Source organism: Protomyctophum bolini, assembly GCF_963924005.1.
Source record: "Protomyctophum bolini genome assembly, chromosome: 9".
Lineage (NCBI taxonomy): Eukaryota > Metazoa > Chordata > Actinopteri > Myctophiformes > Myctophidae > Protomyctophum > Protomyctophum bolini.
The window spans coordinates 20,832,326-20,848,185 of NC_137870.1; the positions used below are offsets into that span (position 1 = coordinate 20,832,326).

Consider the following 15,860-nt stretch of genomic DNA (forward strand, 5'->3'; position numbering starts at 1 on the left):
CGCGTCTTCACGTGCATGCGTACGGACTGCGAAACAAGCTGATTTTGTTTTTGTATTTGTTTTTGTATTTTTTTTGTTTCCCATTTGGCAGAAAACTTCTGCCTCGCAGAGGCGGGCGGTCTCATTCTCCCGGGGCAGTTGTATGCTACTTCTTTAGCCCATTGCAGTGTGGCTATATAACTTCACCGACACTAACCACCCAGGGACAGGAATACAAGACTTTTTTTCTTTTCTTTCTTTCTTTCTTTTTTTGTATTGGTGCACGAAATCCCCAGGCTCTGAACCGAGCACGGGAGGAGGGATTCCTAACTTTGGGGTCGTGGAGGTATGACTGCGTTGGCGGGGGCATTACCCATGATGATGCGACCCACTCTGGCTCAGAACTACCCCCGCAGCGGCTTCCCCCTGGAAGGTAAAGATCAAGACCCACAACGACATTTTAGCCTAAGTTAGGCCGAGAGATTGCGGTTCCTCAATGCACACGCTGCACGCAGCACACCCTGGACTATTAAAAAAGAAAAACAGACACAACAACAACAACAACAACATATATAGCCTATTCTGCATATACTTTTGTCTGTCCAACATTAGCTGAAATGCAGTGTTCGCATTGTTGTTTTGCTTTAATTTCATACATTTATCTGAGAATCATTGCACTATAGAAGTTGTGTTTCAAGTAAAAAGGGGTTTTATAGGCTATATAAATAATGTGTAATGTGCAGTTTTTCATTTACATTTGTATAGTGCATATATGGCATTGATCTAATCTCAGCCTTTAGATTTAAAAAAAGTTTCAGTTCAGTATTATTTTTAGCCAAATTATGTAAATTATTGTGAGCAATTTAACTTAAATCTATATCGTGCGATTTTAAGTTGTCTAATTGTTAGCCTATATTAATTGGAAATTATTTTGTGAAATTTTACAATGGACAATTCTTTAACCATGCACTTAATTTGAATCATAATTGAATCGTGAATGTGTAACATAACATAACTAATGCATTTCACTGCGAGTGCGGCATGTGAATGTAGGTGATTATTTGACATAGCCTATACTATTGTCTTTACATCCAGTGTCCACCCCGTTGGGTCAAGGCCGAGTAAACCAGCTGGGGGGAGTTTTCATAAACGGCAGACCTCTGCCCAACCACATTCGTCATAAAATCGTGGAGATGGCCCACCACGGTATCAGGCCGTGTGTCATCTCCCGGCAGCTACGAGTGTCTCACGGCTGCGTGTCCAAAATCCTTTGCCGGTATCAAGAAACGGGCTCTATACGACCCGGGGCTATCGGTGGAAGTAAACCCAAGGTATGGAAGAATAGGCCAGCGATGCAACATGGCCTCCCAAAGTGAATATTTGAATATATACATGGATATTTCACCCTATATATAAAAGTCAATAAATGTGCATTTTCTGGTCTTTAAAGCAGGGCACGACGCCGGACGTAGACAAGAGAATCGAGGAGTTCAAGCGCGACAACCCGGGTATGTTTAGTTGGGAGATTCGGGATAAATTACTGAAGGATGGGATATGTGACCGGGACACCGTTCCATCAGGTAAAAAAAGAGGCAGAAGAGGGCCTATATATATATAGCCTACATTAGATCAGTGGTTCTCAAAGTGGGGTCCGGGGACCCTCAGGGGTCATTGAGGGTTCAAGGGGTCCCTAGAAAATTATCACAGCATAAAATCAGTTTAACCATGAAGTTTAACCCTTTCGGCTATTTGAAATAGCCGATTTACAAGCTCACTTGTGCTTGCAGCTATTAAAATAGGCTATACACCTTGAAAATATTCTATTAGAATGTTTTGGAATTTTTCAAAACAATTTAACAAGACAAATCTTGGGGGTCCCTGCACTCCCTATAGCACAAACTGGGGATCCGCAGCCAATAGGCTATACATTTTGGGGTCCTCCTTGACATAAAAAAGTTTGAGAACCACTGCATTAGGTCACACAGTTAAAGTATTTTGCCGTGTGTGTGTGTGTGTGTGTGTGTGTGTGTGTGTGTGTGTGTGTGTGTGTGTGTGTGTGTGTGTGTGCGTGTGTGCAGCCAGCCAGGCTGGCAGCATATAGTTGGCCATCCATCATCATTTTCATCGTCACCACTACCATCGTCATTTTTCATATAGCCTTCATTAAGTACACCTGCCCGCAGAGATCAACACGTTAGCCTGTCATAAACCCCGCATTGTGACAGCACACACAGTGACGTTTATGATCCCATAAGTCCCAAGCCAAGAAATCATTTCAAATGTTCTCCCTCATTAATTAATGGAAGCTACAAATCACTGAAGACTTATAGCTTCCCCTTTCCTTTTTGCACTATTAGAGGGCAAAGAGGGCTATTTTTTTTATCAAAATGTTTTGGCCAATATAGGTAGGCTATACAAGCCTACACATTTTGCGTAATTTAATTTGAAATCGTTGACATTTTCTCAGTACAATTATAATATACCGGTAATAGCCTTTCATGACTTTCATGCATTTCTGTTTTCTTAATTTTTTCCGAATTCAGTGAGCTCCATCAGTCGCATCATGCGCAGTAAATTCGGAGGGAAAGGAGAGGATGACGACGATGAAGAAGACATGGAGAAGAAAGACTTGGAGGACACGGACCGCCGGGCCAAACACAGCATTGAAGGCATCTTGGGAGACAGATGTGAGTCAACTATTGAGTTACATTTTTACTTCTTGGCACGACGGCGTCGCTTGCCGAGGAAAAAACTAAACAAAAACATTTCGCCACCATCTCTTGCCAAGCTGCAGCGTCATGCTACGGAGTAGGCTATATTATAATTTATTATGCATTAGTGTTAGTTTGGTTCTTTGAATTGTATAAACGTTTGCCTATCCAACCTGTTGCTTTCCTGCGCATCTGCACGGTCGGAGACGAACGTGCGTGATTGTGGAGTTTTGAGGTGACGGTGAGAGATTGCATGCGGTTGTAGCCTATTTTGTCGTACCTGGCATGTTTTTGCGAGCAGTTGTAGCGGTTGTAAAGTTGTTGGATGCGGATGAAGCGAGAGGGAGAGTCAGTGTGTGCGCCTTTGTCGGCGCGCCCATAAAGTGCGCTCGTTTGTTTGGAATTCTTTATCGACCATATCTCTCCTGCTAATGCTTTTCCCATGAGTCCTTACCGTAAATCAAACAGCAGGTGATGTTTTTTTGCGGGAAGTGAAGAATGCGCGCGCGTGTGTGTGTGTGTGTGTGTGTGTGTGAGTGCGTGCGTGTGTGTGTGTGTGTGTGTGTGTGTGTGTGTGTGTGTGTGTGGGTGTGTGTGTTCGTGCGTGCGTGAGTGTGTATGTGTTTTATGTGCGCGCGCGCTCTGCGCGTTAGAAAGAAAGGAGGAGAAAGAGAGTGCACTCTTTTTTGTATTATCGTTTTTTTTTAAAGGAATAGACCATATCTACTGTCTACACTCTACATACATAATTGTTTTAAATTTAAAACAAAGTCAAACGGATGATTTGTTTAATTAATTTCGAGAATTGTGTGGCTATCAATAGCCTTTCGCCTATTCCCAGCAATTTAGCTATTTAGGCAGTAAATGATATGCCATAGGCTATACTGTCCCAAAATAAATGTTATATGGATCAGTTGTGCGTCCAAATGGAATGTGTGCAAAATAAAAAAAAATACATATAGAATTATGGCAAAAAACTCAATAAAATAGCTCTGACGTGAGGTATTTTCCCTCCAACAATTTTAGCAGCGAAAATCACTTTATTTCGTTGTGTACAGTCTCCAGAAGGACAGTAAAACGAATTGGAGGCCGGACAGTTTGACAAGACAAAACGACCCCAAATGAGTTGATCAAACATTTGTATAAGAGTCCCATCCCTCACAATGACACACAATTGGACACTTGAGGATGAACTTGGGAGACAAAGGGCCGAGAGTCTATAGAGGCTCACGCTTCGGTTACGCACGGACAAAGGGCCAGCTCCCAGGCAGCTTGGTCGCCATAAAAGAAGGCAACCTGTTTATAATTCAGTCCGAAAAAAGGGTGAAAAAAGAAAGAAAAAAAACGGAGTGAGGAGAGCTCCTCTAGACAAAAGCCCGAGAAAAGACATTATGAGGCAGCAATGAAGGATGAATTATTCAGGGAGCGCCAATTGCCTCGCTGCGGCCTCAGCAAAGTTTTACAGAGAGCGAACTAGAGAAACATTGCCCATTTTCACCTACAAAATGCTTCTTTGCGGGTCAGCTAGGGGAGCCGGTTGCTATTCACATGACATTTGGAAGTCTTTGAAATCGACTGACGCACGCAGGCATGTATGACCCCTCCCCACCACCACCACGCACGCGCCCCCCCCCCACACACACAGACACAGACACACACACACACACACACACACACACACACACACACACACACACACACACACACACACGCACGCGCACACACACTGACTGTGACACACACACACACACACACACACACACACACACACACACACACACACACACATGAGGCTATTTGGTGAGATACCGTCAAAATAAGATCACGATCATGTTTTTTAATTTTAAAAGTTTGTTGTTTGTGGGTTAGCCTATAAATCTTTCACTGATGGCCTATATGAATAGATCCATTATACAAGTGTGGTATATTACTATCATTTCTGTTTTTTAATGTGTTTTAATGATTGAGTTGTATATAGGCGCAGACTAATAGGTAGGCCTATAGGCTAATCATGCAAATTAAACATCAGTTCGATCATCTTCTTAATTCGGATTTAAATCACAATATTGCCATCATTTTAATAGCCTATAATTAAGATCGTACGCGTACAATAATAATTAACAACTAACTCTGATAAGGTTTTGATTGAATAACGAACGAATCTAAAAATAGGCCCTAATATATTAGGCTATATTTCAAAATGCCGTCATCGTTCAACGTATAGCCTATTGATTCTTTGATGAGACCCCGTGTGCCCTCTTGAACATTAATAATGTCTTCTAAACGACGTGGATATTGTACTATGTCACATTTAATGACGGAGGAACTGTATTAAAGAGTGCTCTGGTGAAAGGGGACCAATGTTCTCCCCCGAGAGCGAGCGGCTCGATGGCCCCGAGCGGCGCTTCACAATGGAACCTCGCCACTGCGTCATGCGCACTGCTCCAAAAACACCCGCTCCAAATCTCTTCAAGCAGATTAAATCGACTCTTTTATTTCATCCCACTTTCATCTCGAGAGCGAGTCCGCCCTCTACCCCTGTCTCTCTCTCTCTCTCTCTCTCTCTCTCTCTCTCTCTCTCTCTCTCTCTCTCTCTCTCTCTCTCTCCTCTCTCTCTCTCTCTCTCTCTCTCTCTCCAGAGCAGGGAAGAAACAACAAAAAAAAACAGAAAGCTGTCTTTACTTTACTTTCTGCCTGTGTGAGATACCTGTGCATTTCGTTTCGTTATAGCCTTCCTCCTGGCTGTCCGGGGACAGGTATACTTGATGCGGGTTCCAGGGGTCCCCAGGTTATATAGCATGGAAACTATAGTTTCAAACTTAAACAAGCAACTGCATGAGATTCTTTGTGAGCTAGCTTGTAGATCTTAATACCGGTATATAAAAAATCACACCCGTTTGAAAGTGAGGGCACTAATATATTAAAGTCTAATTCATGTTGCTATAGGTGATGTAAAACAAACACAGACAAAACAAACTCTCTTTATTGTTAATGGCATTTAATGTTTGTGTTAGCGACTAAACAAACATTAAACTTTAATGTTTGTTTAACTAAAAACAAAACTTCAACCTGCATATAGGCAAAAATCATATGTTAAGTGAGGGGTGCTCGTATCAACATACAGCATACATTACAAATGTAATTCTGGCCAATTACTTTTGTCTTTTGTCTTCAATCACTTTTCTGCCCTCACTTTTCTGTTCAATATTTACTTTGCTCAGCCAATCAAATCATCGCTGTGGGATGATCAGCCAATCACAAGCAAATGTTTGTGTTCACACAAACCCGGAAAGCTGAGTATAGGAGCCCCTCAAAAATATGAATCTTGAAATAAATGTGAAAAATGTGGAATATTTTTTAAAAACATGTAACAACCATGATCTATGTTACAAAATACTTTCAGATGGAGGTCTTTGGAAAAGTTTGAGATCCACTGGCCTGAGCCTAAAGAATATTTTGTTGGATATCTCTGTATTCAGGAAATCAATATCGGTATTTTTGCAGCACATATGTAGAATGTCACACAAAGGATAACATTCCTTAATGTCACTATTTAAAGTCCTTGTTTACAATTCAAATTGTTTGTCTTAAACCTGCAAGGGGCTCTTTCTTTCAGCCAAACAACTGAATTAAATAGAAAAGCATTACTGTTCGAGGGCGGAGAACTTTCTCTGCCTTTAGTCTTTTTAAATCAAATGTTGCCTTTGATAAAAGGCAGCTCAGTATCTAGCCTAGTTCAAACAATCTGGGACTGTCGGAAATAGGCTAGACCAAGCGAGGAATGAGTCGGTAATAGGTATAGGCTATACCGCAAATACGTGATTATGAGAAATTATAAAAATCAAATGTTAGTGTAATTTCTAAACTAGGCTAAACTTTGATTTTATTTTAGAACCCGCAAGAAGAGTTTACTATATCTCCATGCACATACAAACATTCCCACCAGTGGAACCGTTACAACATTAATTTGTAAATATTAGAAAGAACGTTTTCCTGGTTGCTGGCATTTGGAAGTTGGTCCCCCAGGCCTGCCTCCATGCCTTCTAAAAGTCCAAACATCAGACTAATTAACCCTGGAGGCAAAGTTAACGATTTATAGAGCAGAGCCGTTGGCCCGCCCCCTCTCCACAGTCATATTTTCACAGTGTATCTTTACTGAGACTGCTTCGTTAAGTGAAATTAGCCAGATGATACAGAGAAGCCTTGTTGAAGGCCAACACGTTTCCATTTAGGGCTGTCCGTGCACAGCGTGCCACACACACACACACACACACACACACACACACACACACACACACACACACACACACACACACACACACACACACACACACACACACACATGCACATTCCACTCTGCAATGCAAACAGTCAATGGGATAACTTTATTTGGTGAAAGGGGATCCTGGAAAGGGCTAATTGAATAAGCCCGGGATCTTTGAAAAACCCTTACCATGGTGAGCGCAGTCATCATGTCATAATTAGGTTTATTGAGGCGCATTCCTCCAATCTGCCTCCATTCTCCCGGGCTCATTGTATCCAAGGCCCAGGCCAATGGCCGGGGGACAAAAGGGAACCGTGAGCAGACAATACATGAAAGCGCCATAAAGATTTAGCTAGCTTTGTCAATGAGACGAAGCAGGACTTTGTTTGTGTAAATAATGTGCAGTGAATGAGAAACTCGGGGCTCCTCGGCGTCTTGGGGCGAAGGGACACTGCACTGCAAATGTGGGCACACACTGGATGGGTGCCAGGCGAGAGGGAGGGAGGGGGGGAGGACAGGGCAGGATGGGGAAGAAGGAACGTTTGAAAAAGACACTTAGAAGAAGGAGAGAACGTTGAAAGTGAACAGATTAGGAATAAATGTTATCTTTAATTGGCAGCGGCTGTTTGTTGAGGTATTCTACATTTTTATTTAGTTTTGTTTGTTTTGACTTTGGACTTGTTAATAATTGATATATTGATTCCAATGTTGAGTGATATTTAGAGACACAAACATCCACTTTTACACTCTCAAGAGTTGAACTGTCACTTTGTCTAGACAAAAAGTATAGATAAAACGTGATCAACCTATAGTGACATCATCACCACTCATTTCAATGCAATGCAGTCAGATGGATCTTAATAGCTTCATGATGATGGCTATTATACTGGCCTGAGTCAAGTATCTGTTGAAGAGGCCTCTGTCCTTCTGTTTGCCTGTTTGTAGGAACAATGTGTCACTCAAAGTGTCGCTGCACATGAGGGCAAAGGGGGCACTGGGGTGCAAGAGGCGAGAGCACCAAATCACTCTCCTACCCTGGGGCTCTCTGTGCCCCCACCACCCTCCATTTCTCATATACACCCCCCTCTCCCTCTCGTGAGTTTTTATTTTATTTTATCATTTTATTAATAAGTCCTTGCATGACTATCAAAAATAGTTATCTGCAAATGAATGGGCGCTCTATGCTTCATTAAAGCCTCTTTTTCCTTCCCTTTCCTATTGTGACCCTCTGATATCAATTCAAAGGGCAATTAATGAATGCACAGCGACTTTGAAGTGAGTGTGTGTGTGTGTGTGTGTGTGTGTGTGTGTGTGTGTGTGTGTGTGTGTGTGTGTGTGTGTGTGTGTGTGTGACGTGTGTGTGTGTGTGCGTGCGTGTGGGGGCTTGGGTATTCCCCCTTCAAAACCTCTCCAGCACCCCAACCTTCACCCATGATGGACTAGTCACATTGAGCCGAGAGCAAGCGCACCCCAAAGACGGTCTGAAGGGAGTGAAAGAGTGAAAAGGCTCGTCGAAGGTCAAGTAGAATGGCTCGGCTCAGAATAAGGCCCCTCTTTATCTGCTGCAAGTATGCACTATACTATACGGAGAACGGCTGAGGAGGAGGGGTCTGGGGGGGGGGGGGGCGTTAGTGTGTGTGTGTGTGTGTGTGTGTGTGTGTGTGTGTGTGTGTGTGTGTGTGTGTGTGTGTGTGCGTGTGTGCCTGTGTGTCTGTGTGCATGTGTGTTGTGCGTATGTTGTGTGTATTTGCATGGGTTACGCGAAGTGTCAGAGTTGTCTGAGGCCAGCCAGAGGCCACTGAACACAGCACAGCTAAACTACTAAAGAGATACAGACAGCTGTCAATCAACTGACTGATGGAGCCCGACGACACTCAATCAGCATTTTGTTAACTAACGAGTTCGGAGGCCTCTGTCACACTAGGATGGGTGTTTACTTGAGGGCTAAATTGCTATTACGTTCATATTTCAGGCATTTCAATCTGAGAGGGTATAGCGAGTTAAACCAACACAAGATTTTGCTGTGTGGTCGATGCTCTCATCCACAGAGACACAAAGACAGCAAATACAGCTGTGGAACAATAAGCTGCAATTCCTCCACATGCATTGTCGGTTGGGTATAAACAAACAAAATTATATGACAAACTATGTCATGATGCTGTGACAATACTGTGAACCTTAAATACCAGATAAGGGTGCATGTGATTGATTGATTCATGTTTCATGTTGACAAGAATGCATATATGTATTTGTATGTATTTCTGTCAAAAAGATAAAACACAAAAAAGCCTGAGAGCTCATTTCCATTGGGGTCCTTTAAGAATACAGGTCCATTTTAAGGATGGCAATTTGGTCCATTAGTTTTCAGAGTGCACACTGTCTGGGATGATGAGCACAATCCTGGTCACTGTCAGCATTACACTTAAAACTATAGTGTTTTTACTTTGACCTTTTACTAGACTTTATTGGTTTGCTACTTTTTGCCCTCTAGACCAATCTCTTCCGCCAAAATAGCCAATGTACAAGCTCACAATTCCTGCCAAATGTTCACCCCACAATAGGCAGCCGCATTATGGTTAAAACAACAATCACCATTTTTTTAATTTCATTTTTAGATGAAAGGGACAGCTACAGGCATACAAAGAAAAATGCACTTACAACTTAATTAAAATTCTTTGCCAACTACAGTAAGTGGCTTGCCCCCTTGCCTCATTCACAACACTCACCATTTGTGGCTTCTTTTGTGTGCAACTTTGTAAGACAAAGGTATGTCAGACTGAATGTGATAACTTCATATTGTATACAATAGACAATTTAATCTGATTTTAACAAGGTCCATGGCAGGCTTAGGAAACATTGCATAGCCTCTACTGAACAAGACAGGAGAAACAGTCTGCATGCCTTGAACTCAAGGTATTGAATGCAGCTTTCGACAATCACAAATGCCATAGGGAAAAGCTATATTCATATAAATTCAATTGCTAATCTTATAGTATTTGCCAATAATAATGTGGCAACATGATAACTTTGGATAACTTTATGGAAATAGATAGATTGAATAATATACAGATTCTCACTAAATCTTAATTTTTTTCTCCCTTTCTTACTTCTGCACTTATGTGTCCAACAATGATCAACATAACCATATTGGAATAATTATATCCACTTTTTGTTGGGCTATTTGGGCTATAGACAAGATATCTTTTATTTTTATAAACAATGTTTATAAAACAATGTACAATTGCCATACAGATCTGGAGTTGATGATTGACTTCACCAGCTGGTAAAGTCAGCAAATCCTTATTAACATGACATGATTGTCAACAATTGTAGCGTATGTCTCAGCAAGAACGACAAATGGCTATTATTATATCTGAAGAAACAAGACTAAAGCGGACAGGCACGCACACACACACTCACACGCCCAACGTATAGCCCCAGGGGTTAGACAGAAAAATCCTAATTTGTCATTGCATTATGAGGACCTGAATGAAGTGCTGCTGGTGTGTTCATGTCCCCTGTGGTCAATGTCTATCTCTGTCTGTGGCAGACAGGCAGGGCGGGGTCACAGGGCAGTACAGGGTCACCCTCTGCCTGCACCGCACAGGAAACAGGGGTTAGGAACATGTTTAGCTGCAAATGACAGGTAGACATTTCCTGCCTCCCCTCTGCTGCCCTGTGCGCGTGCGGCGTGAGGCTGTTTCGCAGGTGATTACTGGGCCTGTCATTCTGCATTCTGCTGCTGTACCCCTGAATGAAGCCTGTGCATGTGTTACTCTTTCATCTATCTCTAAGTGCATCATCTTCTTGGCCCCACACAAGCTGGCAAGCATGCGCACTAACTCGCACGCACGCACGCATGCCTGCACGCACGCACACACACACACACACACACACACACACACACACACACACACACACACACACACACACACACACACACACACACACACACACACACACACACACACACACACACACACACACACACACACACACACACACACCCTCCTAAGCAAGACAAGTGAACCTCCCACACTATTTAGGACAGCAATTTATAAATGCTAGTTACATGCTGTAAAACAGCAGATCTACAACGTGTTGTGAGTTTGTAGATTGATCATTTTCTGTATTATCATGCAGGCTAACCTCTAAATGCCTAATCCTAACCCTAATCCAAACCTGAATCCTTTCCGTATTGAAGGGAAAGGATTTCCTAACTTCCCAAATCTTATTTTAACCGTGAAACATCCATTTCTCTTGTGAGTACCAGGAAAGCTGTCCTCACTCACAATGTCTCAAATTCTATACTTGGTCCTCACAAGTACTCTATATTAATACCAGTACACACACACGCACGCACGCACGCACACACGCACACATCTCTCTTTTAACGCGCCAGAAAGAGCCACAGATGGGTCCATAAGCTGTCAGTTAACCCATTATCCAGCCCAGCATCTGCCTGCCTTGACTTCTATGTACTGTTTAATGCAGTCGGCCAGTCACTTAGACCCCAGGCTCCTGAATAGAAGCAGGACGGTCGGCCCGCCCAAATAACTGCTGCGCTTGTCTCCTCTGCCTTTTGTTTAGTGTTTTCTTTTTTCTCCTTCTCTTTTTTAGGGGGAGGTGGAGGGGGGTGGGTTAACCAAAGAGTTTACCAGGGTGACCTGCTAGCACACACATATGGTCAGTCAACCTCTCCAACCCTACGCAATTAATCAGTGTTCATTTAATTCAAGAGAGGTATTAAATTAACACTTGGTTTTACTGTCTGATAGCCAACACTCAACCACAACGTGCAGTCTTTTTGTCCCCTGTCTAAGGCCGAATAGTCTTTCCAACTGGCTATGTAGGCTAAGTCCCCTATTCTTGTACTTCTCCTCCTCTCAATCCTAGTTTTTCTCCTCCGTGGGATGGCATTGCATGGCGGGAGCCATTTTGGGTCTTTCTTGGCTCTGCATGGGAAAGGTTGTTTTGGCTGGAGGTCCAGTGCACTGTTGTGCCTGCAGGGCCTCAGTTTGGTTAAATTAAACCGTTTTCTTTTCCCTGAGTTTATACCCTCTCTCCCTCTCTCCCCGCTCCTTCTTTCCCTCTCTCCCTCTTTTCCTCTCCCACCCTCTCTCCCTCTCTCTCCAACTCGAATGTTCTCCTTTTCCCACTTTCTTAGCCACTTTTAACCACCTCTCTCCCTCCCTGACTCTCTCTCTCTCTTTGTGGTTTGTAGATAGTTTCTCCTCTTCTATTTTTTCCAGGCCTTCCCTGCTCAGATCATTTATTTTAACCTCTCAAGGTTCATATTCTCTCATATTTTTGGTAAATTGACAAAAGCCAATGCCATGTACAGTACCTCCGCCCACTAGAAGTCGAGGTGAAGCGAAAGCACACAGAAGTGAATCGAAGTGTTTATGAGCGTTTCTAAATACAGCATTTTAAGATATAACTTGTATATACAGACAGGAGGAGATAGGAGGGATAGAGTGGATAATTTAATTGACCGAGGCATGGTCAGTGGTGCCAAATCGATGCGATCAGATCGCAGGGATAGCGAGGCGGCTATGGGGCACGAGGCACTCTCAAACCACAGGTTTACAGAGCTGTAAAGGACCCGTGGAGCAGGGAGGGGTTTCACCCCTTTCACCTATCCTCATCCCTCTCTCTCTCTCTCTCTCTCTCTCTCTCTCTCCCTCTCTCCCTCTCTCTCTCTCTCTCTCTCTCTCTCTCTCTCTCTCTCTCTCTCTCTCTCTCTCTCTCTCTCTCTCTCTTTCTTCCTCCTCACTCCTTCTCACTTAGTGGTGCAGGTAACATGCAAGAGTCGTGATAGGCATATTGGTTCTCTTTCTTTTTCTTTCTTTCTTTCTTTCTTTCTTTCTTTCTTTCTTTCTTTCTTTCTTTCTTTCTTTCTTTCTTTCTTTCTTTCTTTCTTTCTTATTTCTCATGGCTACACAGAGCCACATGCATTAACAGGACATTGCATTATCTACACAGTGTGGCACAGTGAAAAGCGCAGCATACTGAGATGTTGGTATAGGTCAGTAGATGGCTAGTTGGTAGGTCAGTAGATGTTGGTATAGGTTTGCTCTGATTAAATGTGATGTTGTACAACAAGGCAAAGCTCTGACTGATCGATTACTTGAAGTAGACCTACAGTATGCAGAATCTCCTTCTCCTGAATTATACAGAGAAAGGGTCTCGACTCAAGCCGAATTCAATCTCCTATCCACAAATGAGACAACTAATTTGATGACACGGTCACGCCATAGGTTTTATGAACATGGGGATAAGGCGGGCAAAATACTTGCACTTCAAATTAGGGAATCAGCTGCTTCTAGATTAATTACAGAGATCCATACAAACACTGGTCAAACTACTATTAATCAGCAGGAAATTAATGATGTATTTAAACGCTTTTATTCAGATTTGTATACTTCGGAATCACTAGGAGATTCTAATTTGATTGATACTTTTTCAGAAAATTTAAACATACCTTCCATTAGTCAACAACATAAGGTTCAACTTGAAAGAGCTATTACTTTAGATGAAATACATCAGGCAATCTCACAAATGCAGTGCTCAAAAGCCCCAGGACCTGATGGCTATACCTCTGAATTTTACAAGACATTTACTGAACTCATATCTCCCCTTTTACTTAAAGTGTTTAATGAATCTCTCAACGCCGGCCACCTCCCACCAACTTTCTACCAAGCTAGCATCTCTGTTCTACTTAAAAAGGATAAAGACCCGCTTAATCCAGGTTCATACAGGCCTCTGAGTCTTTTGAATGTTGATGCTAAAATTTTAGCAAAAGTTGTGGCTACACGCTTGGAAAAAGTGCTCCCAACTGTGATACATACTGATCAAACGGGGTTTATAAAAGATAGACATCTATTTTTTAATCTTAGACGCCTATTCAACATTATATATTCTCCCAGTAGCACCCCCCAAGATACGGAAATACTGTTATCTCTTGACGCCGAGAAGGCCTTTGATAGGGTAGAGTGGGACTTCCTCCTCTCGACCCTGTCAAAATTTGGGTTTGGTCCAACCTTCACTTCCTGGGTTAAACTACTTTATGCTTCTCCATTAGCTTCTGTACAAACAAACGGATACAGGTCTGAAAACTTCCCTTTGAATCGCTCGACCAGACAAGGCTGCCCTCTCTCACCACTGCTCTTTGCCTTATCTATTGAGCCGCTTGCAATTGCGTTGCGTGCTTCAGACACCTACACTGGTATCTTCAGAGGAGATAGAGAGCATAAAGTTTCACTTTACGCTGACGATTTATTATTATACATATCCAAACCGTCCACATCAATTCCTAGTATCATGTCCACCTTGGAGAGTTTTGGCAGGGTTTCGGGGTATAAAGTCAACGTTTCCAAAAGCGTTTTATTTCCTATCAATACACAAGGCAATCAAACTTTTGGCTCCCACCCATTTAATGTTACAACCAGCTTTCGATATTTAGGAATCATAGTAACCAAAGCACTTAATGACTTGCTCAAGCAAAACCATACAAAACTTTTTGAACGTACTGAACAAGACTTAACGAAATGGTCGAACCTTCCTATCTCACTTGCCGGCCGAATTAATATAATTAAAATGAATGTCCTCCCTAAATATCTGTTTCTATTCCAATGTATTCCAATTTTTGTTAACAACACTTTTTTTAAGAATCTGGATAAAATTATCTCCAAGTTCATTTGGGATAAGAAACACCCTCGAATAAAGAAGGATTTTTTGCAGAGGCCTAAATCAGATGGCGGAATGGCATTACCTAACTTCAAACTCTATTACTGGGCGTGTAATTTACGTGCACTCTCATTTTGGCTCCAAGATCAATTGCCTACATGGGCATTTATTGAAGGTCAATGTTGTCCCCCAACATCGTTGTCAGCTTTAATCTTTTCCCCAGTGGCCTCAAGATATACTAAGTTGCCAAAGAACTCCATAGTCTCGCATTCTCTCAAAATTTGGCTCTCAATACGAAGGCATTTCGGTTGGCACCCGGGCTCTGTGCGCGCACCACTGGTCGCTAACCATGCTTTTTTACCGTCCCTCTCTGACTCGTTATTTAAAGTATGGCATAGAAATGGTATTCACTCCTTCAAAGATCTTTATATTGATGGGTTATTTCCGACCTTTGAACAAATACGACGCAAATTCAATTTACCCCAATCACATTTCTTTAGATTTCTACAGATACGACATTTTTTAACACAACACACTGATTCATTTCCAAACATACCTCCCAACTCATCAATGGAATCTATATTTCTACCTGACCCACTGCTCAAAGGAGGTGTTTCTATTATTTATAACTCTCTCTCATGTTTGGATAATAATGCCTCCTTGGAGCATTTAAAAACTGCTTGGGAAAACGACTTAGGAATATCTATCACTGACGAGCAATGGTCTACATCTCAAAAGTTTGTGCACTCTTCTTCAGTATGCGCCAGGCACGGTCTTATACAGTTTAAAATATTACACAGATTACATTTGTCAAAGGAAAAACTCAACAGAATGTATCCAAATGTGAATCCAGCCTGCGACAGATGTGGCCAATCGCCGGCCACTCTAGCTCATATGTTCTGGCATTGCACAAAACTAAGATCTTATTGGCAAAGTATATTTAAATCACTGTCAGACATTGTTGAAAGACCTTTTGACCCGGATCCACTGACAGCAATTATGGGAGTCACAGGGCCCGGGGTCAAATTGTCTACTTTCCAATATAACATGGTAAAATATGTGACTCTACTGGCTCGCAGACTGATACTGTTGAATTGGAAACAAGCACACGTTCCAACTCACACTTCACTGATGAAAGATGTTATGCATTACTTACAATTGGAAAAGATTAAGTTTGAATTGAGAGGGAGTGAAGATAGGTTCTACCAGACATGGCA

The 15,860-nt window shown here is 42.3% G+C and overlaps 1 protein-coding gene across 1 annotated transcript in view; it reads left to right on the forward strand.

Moving 5' to 3' along the window:
* Positions 1 to 327: 327 nt before the first annotated feature.
* The window catches only part of LOC308321980 (paired box protein Pax-3-like), a gene marked incomplete at its 5' end in the record, with an annotated part of 36,512 nt that continues 20,979 nt past the window's right edge, over positions 328 to 15,860 (forward strand). Inside the window, 4 exons of the mRNA XM_080773137.1 lie at positions 328 to 412; positions 1,075 to 1,310; positions 1,430 to 1,559; positions 2,523 to 2,666. Of these exons, the coding sequence (XP_080629263.1) occupies positions 328 to 412; positions 1,075 to 1,310; positions 1,430 to 1,559; positions 2,523 to 2,666 (595 nt within the window). The remainder of the gene's footprint in view (positions 413 to 1,074; positions 1,311 to 1,429; positions 1,560 to 2,522; positions 2,667 to 15,860) is intronic.